Source organism: Anabrus simplex, chromosome 1 (assembly GCF_040414725.1).
Source record: "Anabrus simplex isolate iqAnaSimp1 chromosome 1, ASM4041472v1, whole genome shotgun sequence".
Classification (NCBI taxonomy): Eukaryota; Metazoa; Arthropoda; class Insecta; order Orthoptera; family Tettigoniidae; genus Anabrus; species Anabrus simplex.
Window position 1 is genome coordinate 550,889,976 of NC_090265.1, and position 19,328 is coordinate 550,909,303.

At 39.4% G+C, this 19,328-nt stretch overlaps 1 protein-coding gene across 1 annotated transcript in view; it reads right to left on the reverse strand.

The window, feature by feature from the left end:
- Positions 1–19,328, reverse strand: part of LOC136857129 (uncharacterized) — a 139,121-nt gene that overhangs the window by 32,872 nt on the left and 86,921 nt on the right. The window contains exons 7-8 of the mRNA XM_067135539.2: positions 17,782–17,964; positions 17,161–17,374 (exon numbers count right to left, since the gene is read on the reverse strand). Coding sequence (XP_066991640.1) covers positions 17,161–17,374; positions 17,782–17,964 — 397 coding nt within the window. The remainder of the gene's footprint in view (positions 1–17,160; positions 17,375–17,781; positions 17,965–19,328) is intronic.

The window sequence follows — 19,328 nt, forward strand, 5'->3', positions numbered from 1 at the left end:
CTCATATAATTTCTAATAGTTAACACTTCCCACAAGACTGAAGATCTGCCAATATGTGTTGATGCGTACCATCCTGATGAAATTTGGAAGAAGAAACAAACTTGTTAGAGGCTAACTGGACAAACTGGAATTGATTGATAAAGAGAAGGCCATATATTTGAAAACGCCAGTGTGTGAATAAGTGGAGGCTGGCCTTGTCCTTCTATATTTGTCTTCGTTCCCTCTTTCTATCGCTCCCTCTGCCTACACTCGCCTGTCCTACTATGTTTGCCTTTTCATGTTCCTCTTTGTCTATATATGACTTGATTTGTCACTTTCTTGCCCCTTTCTATTTTTATATTGACCTAGTGTGAACCTTTTCTCCTTCTCTGTTTGTCTTCTGTTCCTAGTCTCTCACCACCTGTATTCAGCTCTATCTTTTTGTCCCTTTCCATTTCCTGTTCTTATCTATGAGGCTGAATCAAAAAGTAAGTTACACTAGCTCTCCGCGAGAGTATCCTGTGTGTTGTGACCGTGGCAAATGCGGTAACTGCTGACACGTCCAATAGGAAGGTTGGTGTGGTATCCCGTCGTGTTGTGCGTGCAGAGTGGGCTAAGCTCAGTGGAACGTCGATCGGATGTTCACTCCAAATTGGAGGTGCGTGCAGTGATCAGATTTCTGTGGGCTAAACGGCTCAATTGCACAGACATTCATCATAAAATCACTGCTGTATAAGGTGAGCATGGAATTTCTCACCCAGGTTGCGTAAGGCAATTACAGAAGCGGGGAAAATTGAGCGCCGGTGTGATTTTTTGCTAGTTGCTTTACGTCGCACCGACACAGATAGGTCTTATAGCGACGATGAGACAGGGAAGGGCTAGGAGTGGGAAGGAAGCGGCCGTGACCTTAATTAAGGTAGAGCCCCAGCATTTACCTGGTGTGAAAATGGGAAACCACGGAAAACCATTTTCAGGGCTGCTGACAGTGGGGTTCGAACCTACTATCTCCTGAATACCGGATACCAGCCGCACTTAAGCGACTGCAGCTATCGAGCCGGTGTGATTTTGTTGCACGATAACATGGCAACATCCTCCATACAGTCCAGACTTAGCACCATGCGATTATCATGTGTTCGGTAAGCTGAAGAAGGTTCTTGGACGATTCCAAAACGATGAGTAGGTGAAAGCATCTGTCTCTAGGTGGTCACATAGCGCTGGAGGTGATTTCTATGCATCCAGAATTGAAAAGTTGGTTGACCGTTCCGAGGAGTGTTTACAGCCTCTTGGGGACTATCTGGAAAAGTGAACTTGCATTATAAGTTGTCATAGCTGTGTTGCCTATGTGTAAGTGATTTCATAAATGGCCATAACTTAGAAGTGTAACTAATTTTTGATTTGCCTTCATAGCTTTATCTACCCCATGGCAAAATTCACAAGTGAGTTTGTTGGTGGGCTGAGAAGAATAATGGATGTAGAAGAAAAGGGACTGGTGACGAAAGAATGAAAATTGTGGTGTATAAAGATGAGATTGTCCCTGTCTGTTTGTGTTTTCATGTATGTCCTTCTTAATCAATCAATCCGTCACTACTGATCTGCATTTAGGGTAGTCGCCCAGGTGGCAGATTCCCTATCTGTTGTTTTCCTAGCCTTTTCTTAAATGTTCGCAAAGAAATTGGAAAATTATTAAACATTTCCCTTGGTAAGTTATTCCAATTCCTAACTCCCCTTCCTATAAATGAATATTTGCCCCAATTTGTCTTCTTGAATTCCAACTTTATCTTCGTATTGTAATCTTTCCTACTTTTAAAGACACCACTCAAACTTATTCGTGTACTGATGCCCTCCCATGCCATCTCTCCACTGACAGCTCGGAACATACCACTTAATCGAGCAGCTCGTCTCCTTTCTCCCAAGTCTTCCCAGCCCAAACTTTGCAACATTTTTGTAATGCTACTCTCTTGTCGGAAATCACCCAAAACAAATTGAGCTGCTTTTCTTTGGATTTTGTCCAGTTCTTGAATCAAGTAATCCTGGTGAGGGTCCCATACACTGGAACCATACTCTAGTTGGGGTCTTACCAGAGACCCCTAAATACTCATAACCATGTGCAGAGATCTGTACCCTTTATTAACAATCGTATTTATGTAATTACCCCAATGAAGGTCTCTTCTTATATTAACACCTAGGTACTTACAATGATCCCCATAAGGAACTTTCACCCCATCAACACAGTAATTAAAACTGAGAGGACTTTTCGTATTTGTGAAACTCACAACCTGACTTTAAACCCCGTTTATCATCATACCATTGCCCACTGTCCATCTCACAACACTATCAAGGTCACCCTGCAGCCGCTCACGATCTTGTAACTTATTTATTACTCTGTACAAAATAACATCATCTGCAAACAGCCTTATCTCTGATTCCACTTCTTTACACATATTATTAAGATATATATATATATATATAAGAAAACATAAAGGTCCTATAATACTGCCTTGAGGAATTCCCCTCTTAATTATTACAGGGTCAGATAAAGCTTCGCCTACTTTAATTCTCTGAGTTCTATTTTCTAGAAATATAGCCACCCATTCAGTCACTCTTTTTTCTAGTCCAATAGCACTCATTTCTGCCCGTAGTCTTCCATGATCTACCCTATCAAATGCCTTGGATAGGTCAATCGCAATACAGTCCATTTGGCCTCCTGAATCCAGGATATCTGCTATATCTTGCTGAAATCCTACAAACTGAGCTTCAGTGGAATAACCTTTCCTAAACCAAAACTGCCTTTTGTCAAACCAGTTATTAATTTCACAAACATGTCTAATATAATCAGAAAGAATGTTTTCCCAATACATGTCAAACTGACTGGCGTGTGATTTTCAGCTTTATGTCCATCAGCCTTTCCTTTATACACAGGGGCTACTATAGCAACTCTCCATTCATTTGGTATAGCTCCTTCAACCAAACAATAATCAAATAAGTATTTCAGATATAGTACTATATCCCAACCCATTGCCTTTAGTATATCGCCAGAAATCTTATGAATTCCAGCTGCTTTTCTGGTTTTCAACTTTTGTATCTTACTGTAAATGTCATTGTTATCATAGGTAAATTTTAATACTTCTTTAGTATTACTCACATCCCCTATCTGGACATTATCCTTGTAACCAAGAATCTTTACATACTACTGACTGAATACTTCTGCCTTTTGAAGATCCTCGTACCGAGCTCGATAGCTGCAGTCGCTTAAGTGCGGCCAGTATCCAGTAATCAGGAGATAGTGGGTTCGAGCCCCACTGTCGGCAGCCCTGAAGATGGTTTTCCGTGGTTTCCCATTTTCCCACCAGGCAAATGCCGGGGCTGTACCTTAATTAAGGCCACGGCCGCTTCCTTCCACTTCCTAGGCCTTTCCTATCCCATCGTCGCCATAAGACATATCTGTTTCGGTGTGACGTAAAGCAAATGGCAAAAAAAAAAAAAAAAGATCCTTGTATACACACTCCTCTTGTTCATTAATGATTCCTGGAATGTCCTTCTTTGAACCTGTTTCTGCCTTAAAGTACCTATACATACCCTTCAATTTTTCACTAAAATTTGTATGACCACCAATTTTGCTTGCCATCATGTTATCCTTAGCTGACTTCTTTGCTAGATTCAATTTCCTAGTAAGTTCCTTGAATTTCTCCTTACTTCCATAACCATTTCTAACTCTATTTCGTTCCAACCTGCACCTCCTTCTTTACCATTCCTTACCACCTTTAAAGGTACAAACCTATTTTCACATTCCTTAACTATTGCTTTAAACCCATCCCAGAGTCTGTTTTACATTTTTATTTACCATTTTCCAGCAATCATAGTTACTTTTTAAAAACTCCCTCATGCCAATTTTATCATCCATATGGTACTGCCTAATAGTCCTAATTTTAATACCTTCCTTTCTTTCACATTTATTTTTAACTACCACAAGAACAGTTTCGTGATCACTAATACCATCTATTACTTCGGTTTCTCTATAAAGCTCATCTGGTTTTATCAGCACCACATCCAAAATATTCTTCCCTCTAGTTGGTTCCATCACTTTCTGAATCAGGTGCCCTTCCCATATTAACTTATTTGCCTTTTGTTGTTCGCATTACTTTTCCAATTGATATTTGGTAAATTGAGATCACCTGCTACAATCACGTTCCTTTCCTTATCGTTTCCCACATAGCTGATTATCTTATCAAATAATTCTGATAATAATGAATCAGCGTCAGCGCTACCCTTTCCCGGTCTGTACACTCCAAAGACATCAAGTTGCCTATTATCTTTAGAGATGAGCCTTACACCCAGAATTTCATGTTTTTCATCCTTAACTTTTTCGAGCTTACAAATTCTTCTTTCACCAGAACGAATACTCTCCCTCGTACCATTCCTATCCTATCTCTACGATACACACTCCAGTTCCGTGAAAATATTTCTGCATCCATTATATCATTTCTCAGCCATGATTCAACTCCTATTACAATATCTGGTAAGTATATATCTATTAAATTACTTTTTCGATTCCTTTGTTTACAGTGCTTCTACAATTGAGCACTAACATTTTTATGTCATCCCTACTTGATTTCCAGTTGGCTTAACACCGCTCCCTAGGCCACCCCGTTTCCCTGAATTTACCTGCCTATAACCCTTCTAAACAAGTTTCCTAGCTTATATATACCACTGCGGTTTAAGTGAAGGCCATCTGAGCACAGATCCCTGTCTCCTACCCTCCCATTAGGATCTAGAAATCTCACTTCCAGTTTCCCACATACCCACTCCATAGTCTCATTTAAATCCCCAATCACCTTCCAGTCAGTATCCCTCCTACAGAGTATTCCACTGATAACAATCTCTGCTTCCTTAAACTTCATCCGTGCTGCATTTACCAGATCCCACACATCCCCAACTATGTTGGTACTTATACCTGCTTGCCTTACGTTGTTAGTACCAATGTGAAACACTACCACCTTCTCCTCCTTCTTGTCTCTTTCTGTTGCTCCCTCTTCTGATATTGACCTGTCATTTTATTTAACCTATTATGTGTTCCTATTCATGTTTCTGTCTTTTTGAATATGATTTTACATGTATCTGTTCCTCTCCATTACTGTACACTGGGGTAACTTTGCCCGAATTTGAAGGTTTATTAGAAATTCTGACATGTAAATAACAGTGAAAACTGAATTTAGATGAAGTAGATGATATCTCACAATTATGATCTTCATGTGAACAAATGGAGAGAAATTTGTTGCACATCATTCATTAGCTGGTTTATAGATAAATGAATTGTGGCTGAAAATCTGTCAAAATGGCCCCTCATTGAGTGTTTATGCCCGCCCTCCTGACGAAGCTGGGAAGCAGAAACAAGCTCGTCAGGAGCTGAGAAGAGATAGATGCAGAAGAACTGGGATTGATAGGAGAGAGCTTATCTATTTGAAGACAGCAGTGTATGAAGATGTGGAGATCGTTCTTGTCCTTTTGTGTATCCATGTTTGTCCTCGTCTCCTATTCCTGTTGATTGCGGCTGCAATTTCCCCAGATTTAGAGTAACTTCAATCAACATAAGTTCATTGTTCACAGGTTATGTTTTGTTTGCTATTTGTTTTACATTGCACTGACTCAGAAAGGTCTTATGGTGCCGATGGGATAAGACAGGGCTAGACTGGGAAGGAAGTGACTATGGCCTTAATTAAGGTATAGCTTCACTTTTTGCCTGGTGTGAAAATAGGAAACCATGAATAAACCACCTTCAGGGCTGCCAACATTGGGGTTCGAACCCACTGTCTCCCAAATTCAAGTTAACATCTACATACCTTGAACCACGTAACCAACTTGCTTGGTGTACACAGGTTACTTTGGATACTTGAATAAGTAAAATATTGTTAATGATACAAAATTATTGCAGTTATATGAGCAGTAAGGTAGAATGAAACAAATGTATTCATTGAATTTTTAAATTTATTTTGCATGTTTATATGCTTCAATTTAAAAGCACTGAATGTTTAATTTTAATAAAATTCTCTCATGAAATGTTTAAGTTAAAATGTGTTATTGAATTCAGTTTCTCTTAAATGTGCCCACTGAACATGCTTCACAAACATATTGCCACATCTTGATAGACCTGCATAGACTAATAAAACACAAATGCTCTGGGAATTCCAAACATTTCAGATGCCTTCCGAATGGAAAGTCTCTCATTTTAAATTTCATTTAAAGTTCTCTCACTATAGAAAGGGATGTCATTTTGATAATAATGGCCTACAGATCTTTTTTTGAAATTGTAAGGCATGGCTGAAGTTACTCATGAAATTAATGCAATTGTATTTAAAATATGAGAGCCTTATTTAATATTTCCCCAAAAGATTTGCAGAATGTATTGCCAGGCAGTTACCTAATATTAGTACAGGATGTAAAGCAGTTATATTTGTTGTAGAATAACTTTTTTTTTTAGCAATAGGCTACAGACCACACTACCTACAGTATTTAATTAAATATGAAATTAAATTTTTGCAAGTAAATGGCCTGACCAGAAGAATGATTGAAAACATGAACACAGATGTTGACAGATCCCGTCTGTTAGCGTCTGATTGCACTATTTGGAATGAATATCAATTCTAAATTTGAAGTGCCTGTTGAGAATAAGTGATTTAGAAATAGAATGGTTGAATTTTCCCTTGGTGGCCAACGTAACCCTAACTGATGGTACTTCGAAAGGAGTTAGTTATGGTGGATTTGACCAATTGCTGTGACAAATATATGAATATGTCAAACATTATTAAAGAAAGGTATTAGCATGACTCTGTTATCATACAGGTCAACTTTTTCAAAGTTCTCATCCTTATTATACTAGATAAATAAATGCAGTTCACCCATTTTGATATATCCAAGGAGCATGTTGCTGTTTTATGATAGATTACCTGAAAATAAATCATTTTTCTGTAGTGGTAATAAACATTTGTGGCATAAACTAATAGTAATCATGCCCTTCTTCCTGCTCCTGAAATTCATAGCAAAAGAAACAGTAGCGTAGCCAGGATCAACCGATGAAGGGGAGGGGTTATAGTTACAAAATACTGGTAGAACATAATGAAGATGCGTGTGTGGTGCGCACATGCATGACTTGTCTACATAAGGACTCTGATACAAGTGGATTATGTTGATATTCAGATTGCAGTACACTACAAAATCTTACATTAAAATACAGAACAAGAACAATATGATGAAGGTCAATAGTTTTACAGCTTACAATCTAAAATCCAATTTTCGAGGCTTCTTAGAAAATAGATTCAACAGATCTGATGATTTTACAATTATGTCTCTGAATGTTTGTTTAGTTTATAGTCAGTTTCTGTTTATTTTATTTTATTTTCATAAAAATTCCATGGGGGGGGGGGGTTCTAACCACCAGTAACACCCCGCCCCCCCACCAGCTACACCCCTGAGAGAAACCTGCTATGGTATCTAAACTCCATTAAATTGTTATGAGACAACCTCTTTGCTCAACACTGAAAATGTCAGACATTGCAGCAAAGCATTAACTCTACAAATTGTAAAAAATTGGTAGTAATTAGGCCATGCTGATTTCAAATCTGTCATCCGTTTTTCTCCATCGCTCTCAGTTCTTTAGAAATGGTACCCTAACTTATTCGACTTATTGTAAATACTTCACAGATTTGGTTGGACACCCGTGAATAGAATTTGGAAGTTTAAAAGTTCTTATTGATCTATTACACAACAATATAAACATTAAATACAGAATAGGTAGTACACTACCCTTAAACTTTGGATCCTGATGCAGTTTGGAAGCAATTTCTATGCAATATTCTTTTATGCAATACTTCTTTCCTGAGAATTTAATTGAAGTTAGTGATGAGCAAGGTGAATGTTTTCATACTTCTGCAGAAGTATGAATACAGAAAATGAATTTTTAATGACATCCTATATTGTAAGTTTCTGTAGTTATTTAGAAGATCACCGATAAATATATCACTATTTCGTACTTTCTGTTTCCTAAAAGCCCATTCACCACTTCTTTAAATGATGACCACTCAGCAGGTTCGGCGACATTCAGCTTAGTATCGAATTTGGAATTTTGAAGTAATTTTCTTATCTGTGGTCCAATGAAAATTCTTTCTTTCATCTTGGCTTCACATAAACTAGGAAACATTTCTTTCAGGTATTCGAAACCTTCCCCTGTTTTGCCCATTTCCTTCACAAAGTTTTTCATCAGCCCCAGTTTTATATATAAATGTGGAATGTACACATTTAAAGGGTTCACTAATGGTTTATGTTTTATATTCTGCTTCCCTTGTTCAAATTCTTTTTTTCTGGGGCTTCTCTTCAACTATGCAATGTTCTTCAGTAGCTTGACTGTCTAACAGATGCAGCAAACAGAATTTTGTGAATTCATTCTGTAATCCTAGGAGAAGTTCAGTTAATTTTAAATGACCACAAATACATCGCCAACGGTCGTAGCCGTGTTGAAACACCGGATCCCGTGAGATCTCCGAAGTTAAGCAACATTGGGTGTGGTCAGGGGTTGGATGGGTTGCCACGCGCTGTTGGTGGGGGGTAAGGGAATGGAGGAGCGGAAAGGAACTGGCCACCCTACCGCACGTAAACTCCGGCTCATGACACCTCTGCGGAGGTTCGGACCTGCCTTTGGACAGAATAACCCTTACCTTACCTACAAATACGTCAGTTATATTCCTTGCATTTAATGGCTTCTAGAATCAGTGACCTTTCTAGGGTTTCTTTCTAACGGCATTAGCCACAGGAACTGATGGCAGCTCATTGCCATTGTCATGGTAGCACAGCCTTCAAACTAATTTTTTATGAAGTCCAGCCCCACGGTGTAGGGGGCAATGCGTCCGCCTGTCACCCGGCCGCCCTGAGTTCGATTAACGGTTGGAATAGGGGTATTTAACTGTGATTAATATCCCTGGCCTGGGGACAGGGTATTTGTGTTGTCCTTAACGTTCCTTTCCTCACATTCAACACTCTACACTTCTTTCATTCCAATTACACGCAGGTTCATATATCACATGGTGCAAGAACGGGCAAAATATCTCTATAGGTCGATGCCCCGAACAAATAGCATTTATTATTATAAATTTTTTTTTTGGATAAATCTATAAATAAATGTCAATCATCATTATTGTATACAATGTTTAGTTTTGACATCAAATCATTCACATCAACAAGCACACAGCAAACTATCTTTCCTAAAATATGGTAATAAGTCTTGATTTCTATTTTGAAAAATGGTAACTTTTATGTCCTTTCCCAGTAAATTCCACTCCTGAAGTCTTAAAGCCAGGAGTTCTGCATCTTACTTTGACAAGTATAATTCATGCACTTAGACATTCAATTTGTTTTATGCAGGGAAATGTGGTTTTCTTTCTTCCTGAGGATTGTGAAATGAATTGTTTGATGTTGATGCCTGATTCTGAAAGTTCTTGCCATTTTGAAGGGCCTAACAGTATTGGTAATGCATTGTCATAATGTACTAGTCCTCCTCTATGAACCATGTGACCTTGGCGCGGTGGGGAGGCTTGCGTGTCCCAATGACGCAGACAGCCAAGCCACAGGTGCAACCATATCGGATGGGTATCTGTTGAGAGACCAGACTAACGAATGGTTCATCGAAAGCGGGGTAGCAGCCTTTCGGAAGTTGCAAGGGCGGAAGTCTGGATGATTGACTGATATAGTCTTGTAATAATACTCAACATGGCTTAGCTGTGTTGATACTGCTACACGGCTGAAAGCAGCGGAAAACTACAGCCGTAACTAACTCCCGAGGACATGCAGCTCTCTCTGTATGAATGATGTACTGATGATGGCTTCCTCCCGGGTAAAATATTCCGGAGGTAAACTAGTCCCCCATTCGTATCTCTGGGTGGGGACTACACGAGAGGGGGCGATCATCAGGAAGATGGATACTGACATTCTGCGAGTCGGAGCGTGGAATGTTAGAAGTTTGAATCATTGTGGTAGGTTAGAGAATCTGCAAATGGAGATGGATAGACTAAAGTTAGATGTAGTTGGTATAAGTGAAGTACGTTGGCAGGAAGAACACGATTTTTGGTCAGGTGACTACCGAATTATCAACACGAAATCAAACAAGGGAAATGCAGGAGTTGGTTTAATAATGAATAAGAAAATAGGGCAGCGGGTAAGCTACTACGACCAGCATAGTGAAAGAATTACTGTTGTCAATATAGACACCAAACCAATGCCCAGCACAATAGTGGAGGTCTATATGCCTACTAGTTCAACGGATGACGAGGAAATTGAAAGAATATATGAAGATATAGAAGATTGAATACAATATATAAAAGGTGACAAGAATCTAATTGTGATGGGAGACTGGAATGCAGTGGTAGGCCAAGGAGGAGAAGGTAATACAGTAGGATAATTCGGATTGGGACAAAGGAACAAAAGAGGAACTTGGCTGGTTGAATTCTGCACTGATCATAATTTAGTCCTTGCCAATACTTGGTTCAAACACTACAAACGACGGCTGTATACGTGGACGAGACCTGGAGACACTGGAAGGTATCAAACATACTTCATTATGATTAGGCAGAGATTCAGAAACCAGGTGTTGGATTGCAAAACTTTCCCAGGAGCAGAAGTGGACTCTGACCACAACTTGTTGGTCATGAAATGCCATCTGAGGTTGAAGAAATTGAAGAAAGGAAAGAATGCAAAAGATGGGATCTAGACAAGTTGAAAGAAAAGAGTTTGAGGGATTGTTTCAAGGAACATGTAGCACAAGGGCTAAATGAAAAGTCGGAAGGAAACACAATAGAGGAAGAGTGGAGAGTCATGAAAAATGAAGTCAGTAGGGCTGCTGAAGAGATGTTAGGAAGAAAAGATCAACTAAGAGTCAGTGGATAACTCAGATGAACGACGAAAATACAAGAATGCTAGAAATTAAGAGGGCAGAAAAGAATACAGGCGATTAAAGAATCAAGTGGATAGAAAGTGCAAGGTAGATGCTGCATACAGGAAAATCAAGGAAACCTTTGGAGAAGTGAAATCTAGCTGTATGAATATTAAGAGCTCAGATGGAAAGCCACTTCTAGGGAAAGATGACAAAGCAGAAAGATGGCAAGAACATATCCAACAGTTGTATCAAGGTAAAGATGTAGATAATTTGGTTCTGGAACAAGAAGAGGCTGTTGATGCTGATGAAATGGAAGACCCAATTTTGAGGTCAGAGTTTGACATAGCTGTGAGAGCCTCCCCACCGCAGCAAGGTCACATGGTTCATAGAGGAGGACTAGTACATTATGACAACGCATTACCAATACCATTAGCTCCTTCAAATTGGCAAGAACTTTCAGAATCAGGCATCAACATCAAACGACAATTAAAGCACCTGGAATTGATGACATTCCTTCTGAATTACTGACTGCCTTAGGAGAAAGCAGCATGGCAAGGTTATTCCATTTAGTGTGTAAGATGTATGAGACAGGAGAAGTCCCATCCGATTTTCGGCAGAATGTTGTTATACCTATTCCCAAGAAAGCTGGTGCTGACTGGTGTGAAAACTACCACACCATTAGTTTAGTATCTCATGCCTGCAAAATTTTAACACGTATTATTTACAGAAGAATGGCAAAACAAGTTGAAGCTGAGTTGGGAGAAGATCAATTTGGCTTCAGAAGAAATGTAGGAACACGAGAAGCAATCCTGACTTTACAGCTGATCTTAGAGGATCGAATCAAGAAGGACAAGCCCACATACATGGCATTCGTAGATCTAGAAAAGGCATTTGACAATGTTGATTGGACCAAGCTATTTACAATTCTGAAGGTGATTGGGATCAGATACCGAGAACAAAGAATTATCTACAATCTGTATAAAAACCAGTCTGCACTGATAAGAATCAAGGGCTTTGAAAAAGAAGCAGCAATCCAGAAAGGAGTGATGCAAGGCTGCAGTTTGTCCCCCCTCCTCTTCAATAATAATAATTTCGTGTGGCTATTTCTACCCGAGTGCAGCCCTTGTAAGGCAGACCCTCCGATGAGGGTGGGCGGCATCTGCCATGTGTAGGTAACTGCGTGTTATTGTGGTGGAGGGTAGTGTTTTTTGTGGTGTGTGAGTTGCAGGGATGTTGGGGACAGCACAAACATCCAGTCCTCGAGCCATTGGAATTAACCAATGGAGGTTAAAATCCCCGACCCGGCCGGGAATCGAACCCGGGACCCCCTGAACCAAAGGTCAGTACGCTGACCATTCAGCCAACGAGTCGGACTCCTCTTCAGTGTTTACATAGAACAGGCAGTAAAGGAAATCAAAGAGGAATTTGGAAAGGGAATCACAATCCAAGGAGAAGAAATCAAAACCTTGAGATTTGCCGATGATATTTTTATTTTAACTGAGACTGCAGTGGACCTTGAGAAGCTGCTGAATGGTATGGACGAAGTCTTGGGAAAGGAGTACAAGATGAAAATAAATAAGTCCAAAACAAATGGAGTGCAGTCGAACAAAGGCAGGTGATGCAGGAAATATTAGATTAGGAAATGAAGTCTTAAAGGAAGTAGATGAATATTGTTACTTGGGTAGTAAAATAACTAACGATGGCAGAAGTAAGGAGGACATAAGATGCAGACTAGCACAAGCAAGGAAGAGCTTTCTTAAGAAAAGAAATTTGCTCACTTCAAACATTGATATAGGAATTAGAAAGATGTTTTTGAAGACTTTTGTGTGGAGCGTGGCATTGTATGGAAGTGAAACATGGACGATAACTAGCTCAGAAAGAAAGAGAATAGAAGCTTTTGAAATGTGGTGTTACAGAAGAATGCTGAAGGTGAGTTGGATAGATCGAATCACGAATGAGGAGATTCTGAATCGAATTGGTTTAGAGGAGTTCGATTTGGCTAAATTTGACAAGAAGAAGAGATAGAATGATAGGACACATCTTAAGACACCCAGGACTTATGCAGTTGGTTTTTGAAGGAAGTGTAGGTGGTAAGAACAGTAGGGGTAGACCAAGGTATGAATATGACAAGCAGATTAGAGCAGATGTAGGATGCAGTGGTTACATAGAGATGAAAAGGTTAGCACATGATAGGGTGGCATGGAGAGCTGCATCAAACCAGTCTATGGAGTGATAACTCAAACAACAGCAATGTACTAGTCTGATGGCTGATTGCAAATTGGGGTATGAGATTCTGTGTTTATGAAAAATCTGTTATTTTGGTTATGCAGAAGTAATAGTCATCGGTATGACTTGCTTGCTTATGCCATATCATGGGAACTGCAGAAGGCATATGCTATTTTTTCCCTTGTAGCCACCGAGTCAGTTTTACATAGAACCTATTGCAAGTTATATCCGTTGCAATACGGTACCTTCATCTTAATCACTGAGTGGAGAGTTGAAATGCAGGCAATATGCAGGTTTCCGCAGTTGTGTGATAGATTTCCTTTGATTACTACATGTGAATTCTCCACATACAAAACAAAGCAATCCAGGGAATGAATACACTCACATTTGTGCTACGTAATCATTTAAGCATAAAAATGCAACAAAACTTGAGAATTCAAAACTTTGTATGCAACAGCTAGATCCTACCACCAAGGTTTAGTCTGCCTCCATAGCGTAATGGTTAGTGTTGTTAGCTGCCGTCCTTGGGGACCCTGGTACGATTCCCGGTACTGCCAATCTGTATGGTTGAAATGGTACATGCAGCTCACCTCCATTGGGGGTGTGCCTGAAAAGAGGTGCACCACCTCGGGATGAGGACACGAGTTTACTTACCAAGGTTTAAACAAAGATACTTACTAGCTATTGAAAAATGTTGAGAAGCAAACTTCAAACTCTGATAATTTCTATAAACACAGCTGCAGTCATCTACTTAAAATAAGATGAATGGTTCTAATCTCATCCACTTAACAAAACTAATATTTATGCATGCAGAGGTTTGCATAAACTATACAATATTTCATCTTCCTGATGTGATAGAAATAGTCCATTTTCAGCAATGTATCAGCACATTATTTGCAATAAAGTCCATCCCTTCCCTTACCAGTTTCCAAAACCTTGTTGAGTTTGATAATGCTACAGCAGTGAAACTCCAGATAGAGTTTGTGAAACAATGAAAAATACAGCTGCATGGGAGGTTATTCTTGGCAACAGAAACATTACAAATGCTGCACGATGCTTGTGCCAATGTCTCATCAATGACAGAGAAAGCCAATTTTTTAATTTGCCCACGAGGGCTACTGAAACTGAAAATATCATAATTATCTATGGAAAAATCAATGAAGAAATATAATGTAAGATAGATTCTATCCACCATTAGTCATATCGTTTGGTTTGAAACAAAAAATTGCCAAGTAATATTTTATATAATTTGAGATAAATGCAACTGAAATTTCAAACACTCATGAAAAATATTTTTTAGATTCTTGCGAAAGCACTTTTCAATTAAATTCTACCATATTCTATTTACCGAATGTATAATCTCCCTGCCTCCCCAGCGAACCATGTGACCTTGCTGCGGTGGGGAGGCTTGTGCGTCCCAGCGAAGCAGATAGCAACCATATTGGATGGGCATACTGTCAGGAGACCAGACTAACTAATGGTTCATTGAAAAGGGGGTAGCAGCCTTTTGGAAGTTGCAAGGGGAGCAGTCTAGATGATTGACTGATATGGTGTTATAATAATACTTAACATAGCTTAGCTATGTTGATGCTTCTACGAGGCTGAAAGCAACAGGAAACTACAGCCGTAACTAACTCCCGAGGACATACAGCTTTCTCTGTATGAATGATGTACTGATGATGGCTTCCTCCCAGATAAAATAACCCCCATTTGGATTTTCGAGTGGCGATTACACAAGAGGGGGCAATAATCAGGAAGATGGTTAGTGATATTCTGCGAGTAAGAGTGTGGAATGTTAGAAGCTTGAATCATTGTGGTAGGTTAGAGAATCTGAAAAGGAAAATGGATAGACGAAAGTTAGATGTAGTTGGTATAAGTATGTTTGCAGGAAGAGCCGGATTTTTGGTGAGGAACTACCGAATTATCAACACAAAATAATAAAAAAGACCTTTATTTTAGAACTGGCTCCCATGTACCCATCATTTTCTTCCGGCACGGTAATATTATGGGATTCAAGGGCAAGGGGGGTTTTGACACCACTATTTTCAATCAATTTTGCAGATTAGGACATTGTAAGCCTTTGCATTGTTAGTTTTCTTCTGGCTCGGCGATTAGAATATGCAAGGTCAAGGGAGTCTTTCATTTCCCCTCCTATCATGACTCTCTTTTCCCTTCTTGTTCATGACTTTCCTTCTCATTATCTTCCTGATCAATGTGGGCTAATGACCACATGGTTTTTCACCTTATAAAAGCACCATTACAATAACAACAATCATTGCCAGAACTCATCACCATGATGATTGAACAATATTTCCATGTCAGCGATATTCAGCGTTGATGGCTTTTTGTTGACACTCAAAATTTAAATTTGTTAAGATCTCTATTAACCTTCAGCAGTGCTGTTTGAGGATCCAACCAGTCTCAGAGGTGAAGACTTAACAGATGGACATAGTTAATATATAACTGTAACAGTAATACCATATAGTGGAGATGAGTGGCAGTATTTCTACTTGGAATTTCGTAAAAATAAAATAATCGCAGTTATCTTTGTTATTTTTCCTTGTGCAATAAAAACACATTTCAAATAACAAAACTCAATGCAAAGTTATTGTCGATCAATTTTGTGGGTTGGTAGGCCATCACATTATTACATTATTAGGTTTCTTCTGGCTCTGCGATGTAGAGCATGCGAGGTCAAGGGAGTCTTTCATTTCCCCTGCTTTCATGACTCCCTTTTCCCTTCTTCTTCATGATTTTCCTTCTCATTTTGATGGTCATCTTCATTATCTTCCTGATCAATGTGGGCTGATAACCATGTGGTTTTGCACCTTATAAAAGTAACAACAACCACTGCCATCATTGCCAGAATTCAACATCATGACAACGATTGAACAACATTTCCATATCACCAATGTTCGGCCTTGATGGTTTTTTGTTGTCACTAAATTTTCAATTTGTTAATATCTCTGTTAACCTTTGGCGGTGCTGTTTGAGGATCCAGATGGACATAGCCCATACTGTAAAAATTTATCAGACATAAATGATCGGAAATTGTAGTTTTTATAACTCTTGTTATTTACAAATTTTTGATGTCTGTCTGTCTGTCTGTTAGGTCATCAGCCCAGAGGCTGGTTGGATCCACAAACAGCACCACCAAAGACTATGCAGTTATAGGGAAACCTCAAAAACTAATGGCAGAGACCAAATGAGGCGTACTAGGCAAGATGAGGAGTGAGGTAGTTTGCCATTGCTTCCCTCACTGGACCAGAAGGTGCTACTGCAGCACGACTGATCCTATGAGCAACACCTTTCATAACACTCAATATTAGTTGTGCTCCAAATGTCATTACTCAGCACTGGTATTTCCAGAGATACTTGGAATTTTGTGAAAAATGAAATAATTGCAGTTATCTTTGTTATTATTCCTCATGTAGTAAAAATGCATGAAACATAAAAGATCGGGAATAATATTTTGCACACCTTTTATCAAGTACAGTTTTTTGATACAACTAGTATTAATGGAGAAATTTAACGTTTCCTGTTTTGGTCCCCTTAATATTGCTACAAAACTGTACACTAATCAAATAATACTTAGCCTAGAGCACTCTCTAGATATCCTTCAAGAAATTCAAGAAATTTCAAGAAATTCAGACCAGCCATTTTCCTGTGATATTCAGACAAACATTTAGGCAGACAGACAAAAATTGAACTGAACCCACTTTCGACTTTTGTATACATAATCTGAGATAAAAATGAAGTTGTGAGGCAAAATTTGAAGTCTACAGACAAAATTGTAATTTTGTATACAGTATATAGATGATTCATTAACATTTTGAATTTTCTGCATTAGCTCCTCGACTGAGGTTGGTGTTAATTAGAGCATCTGGCCATAAAAACTTGCCGTATAATTTCATCTCGCCTCATATCAGGAAACAGGACTAAGGGAAAGGTAGGCTACACATTAACATTTTGAATATATTGTTGAAAACTTCAAACTGCTACTAAACCAGCTAGATACAAAATTAACCTTATATACTCACGTCATGAGACAGTGGGCTGCAGTGAGGACAAACTGTTCATTTATTAGAGCACCACCACAGAAAAAGAGTTCCTCTAGAAATATGGCTACCTGCCATGGAAATTCATAAAGCTCTGCGTCAGAACCTCCCACGATCCTATCCTCAGCAATGAAATCACTACGCTCTACTTGGAGGGAGTGAGACAATTGTTGCTGGAGGTGCTTCTTCATGGTTCCTGCCACAAAATAAGTTTAATTTATACAGTTGTTAGAAGAAATGCTTGTAAGTGAGAAAGATCAAGTTTTGACTTTTAAGGAATATTTATTCCTATCTACAAATACTAATTAAACATTATCATTCTCTACTACTTTGAAGGAGCAAGGAATATTTTATGGACTGCACATAGACAAATTATCTTGGTTACAAATTAACAGCATATTCTACTAGCGAAACCTATTATTTTGCAATGACTTCTGCCTGAATTACTAAACTAGGCATAAGGATTTCTAGCCATTCTATGATTCATTTGCTAATTTAGGAGTGGAATTTTATTATTGTTGGCTGAGAACCATTTCCTTACAATAATCACATTTAATATGAATTCTAAAGTAAGTTGTTTATTAATAAGACATGCAGTATTACCATAGTAGAAAGTATTAAAGACTGGCTCTGGGAAGCTCCACCAGGTGGATCCTTGGTAGCGATAGCTGTGCCTCCTCCATTTGACATCCTGCCACAGCTGGAAGAGACTGGGGAAATGTTCCATGAAGTGTTCTGAGGCTGTGGCTGATATATCCTGGTCTTTTCTTCCACATGTGCTGGGAACTAAATGAAAATGAGAGATAAAAAGTGACCATCCAATTGGGCTATCTATGAAAGAACCATTTATGGTTTGTGTGTAAAACTTATTTTATCTCCAAGTTTGTGTTCTGCACAACAGAAAATAGAAATTGCAACACCACAGAGGAATATGTCATTTGTGTTGATATTACTGATATGTAATGATGCCAGGCTAGGTACATAAACAATACTGGCTTTAGCCCATCTGGATTGTTCATATGGCTCCCTCCACCTGATTGGTCATGGATGAACCACTTCTTGAGTTTATTTGACATGTAGTCCGTGAGGTACACTGATCTGAAGTGTTTGATTGTGAAACATACCTCATTGGCAGGTCTGAGCAGGATATCAACAACTCTCACTGGTTGATAGCGCCCGGATTATTGGATTCCACGTGACCGGGTTATCTATGCAGGCTCCAGCTGCATATGTTGGCCGGAATGCATCTAGGTACAAAGTGTATGGCAGCAGTGGTCAAATGAAGGGGCATATGCTTGGAGACGTGGGACAGTAGTGTAGGAGGATCGCCATACCATTTGGACATCCTAGACAGACCCCCAAGCAACTGCAGTGGAGATTCAAGTTACCATGGCACCACACATTACAATTACCAATTGTTTGTGAGTAGCTGGCTTGCGATCCTGTATCCCTGCAGCAAGTGTTCTGCTGACCCCATGTGTTGGATGTGTGAGGCTGTCCTGGTGTCAGGAATGGTTATGCTGGGTCAATGAATGGCAAAAACTCATCTTCAGTGGCGAACAGCAGTTTTGTCATGGCCGCAACGATCATCACAATTGTGTCTGACAGTGTACCAGGGAGAGGGGCCAAACCAATCTTATTTTGGAGAGGCACACGGGGCCGAACCCAGGCATTACAGTCTGGGGAGCTATTGGCTTTATGTGAATCTCCATTGGCAATTGCTCAGGGCACAATGTCTGCTCGACAGTATGTTGGCAGGGTAGTCAATCCAGCGGTTGTCCCTCTGATGGCAACCATTGCAAATGTGATGTTTTAGCTTGACAATGTCTGCCTCACAGTGCAGGCATCTTCAGGGAAGCTTTCTAAGACAGTACACTTTTATGGTGGCCCTCTAGACCCTTGGTCCTAAGCCCTATTCAACATATGTGGACAACATGGATAGACACTTGCACAACTTCTCTCAGCTATTCTGAACTGTAGACGAACCGACCTTCATGTTGCAGCAAACATGGGACGCAATTCTGCAGGACGTGATCCAGGGCCTTCTTGATTCCATATCACGTAGGATTCAGCAATGTATTGCAGCTTGTTGCAATTTCCATTTTCCATAGTATAACTTTGAATCTGAGATACAGTATGTTCCTCAGGTA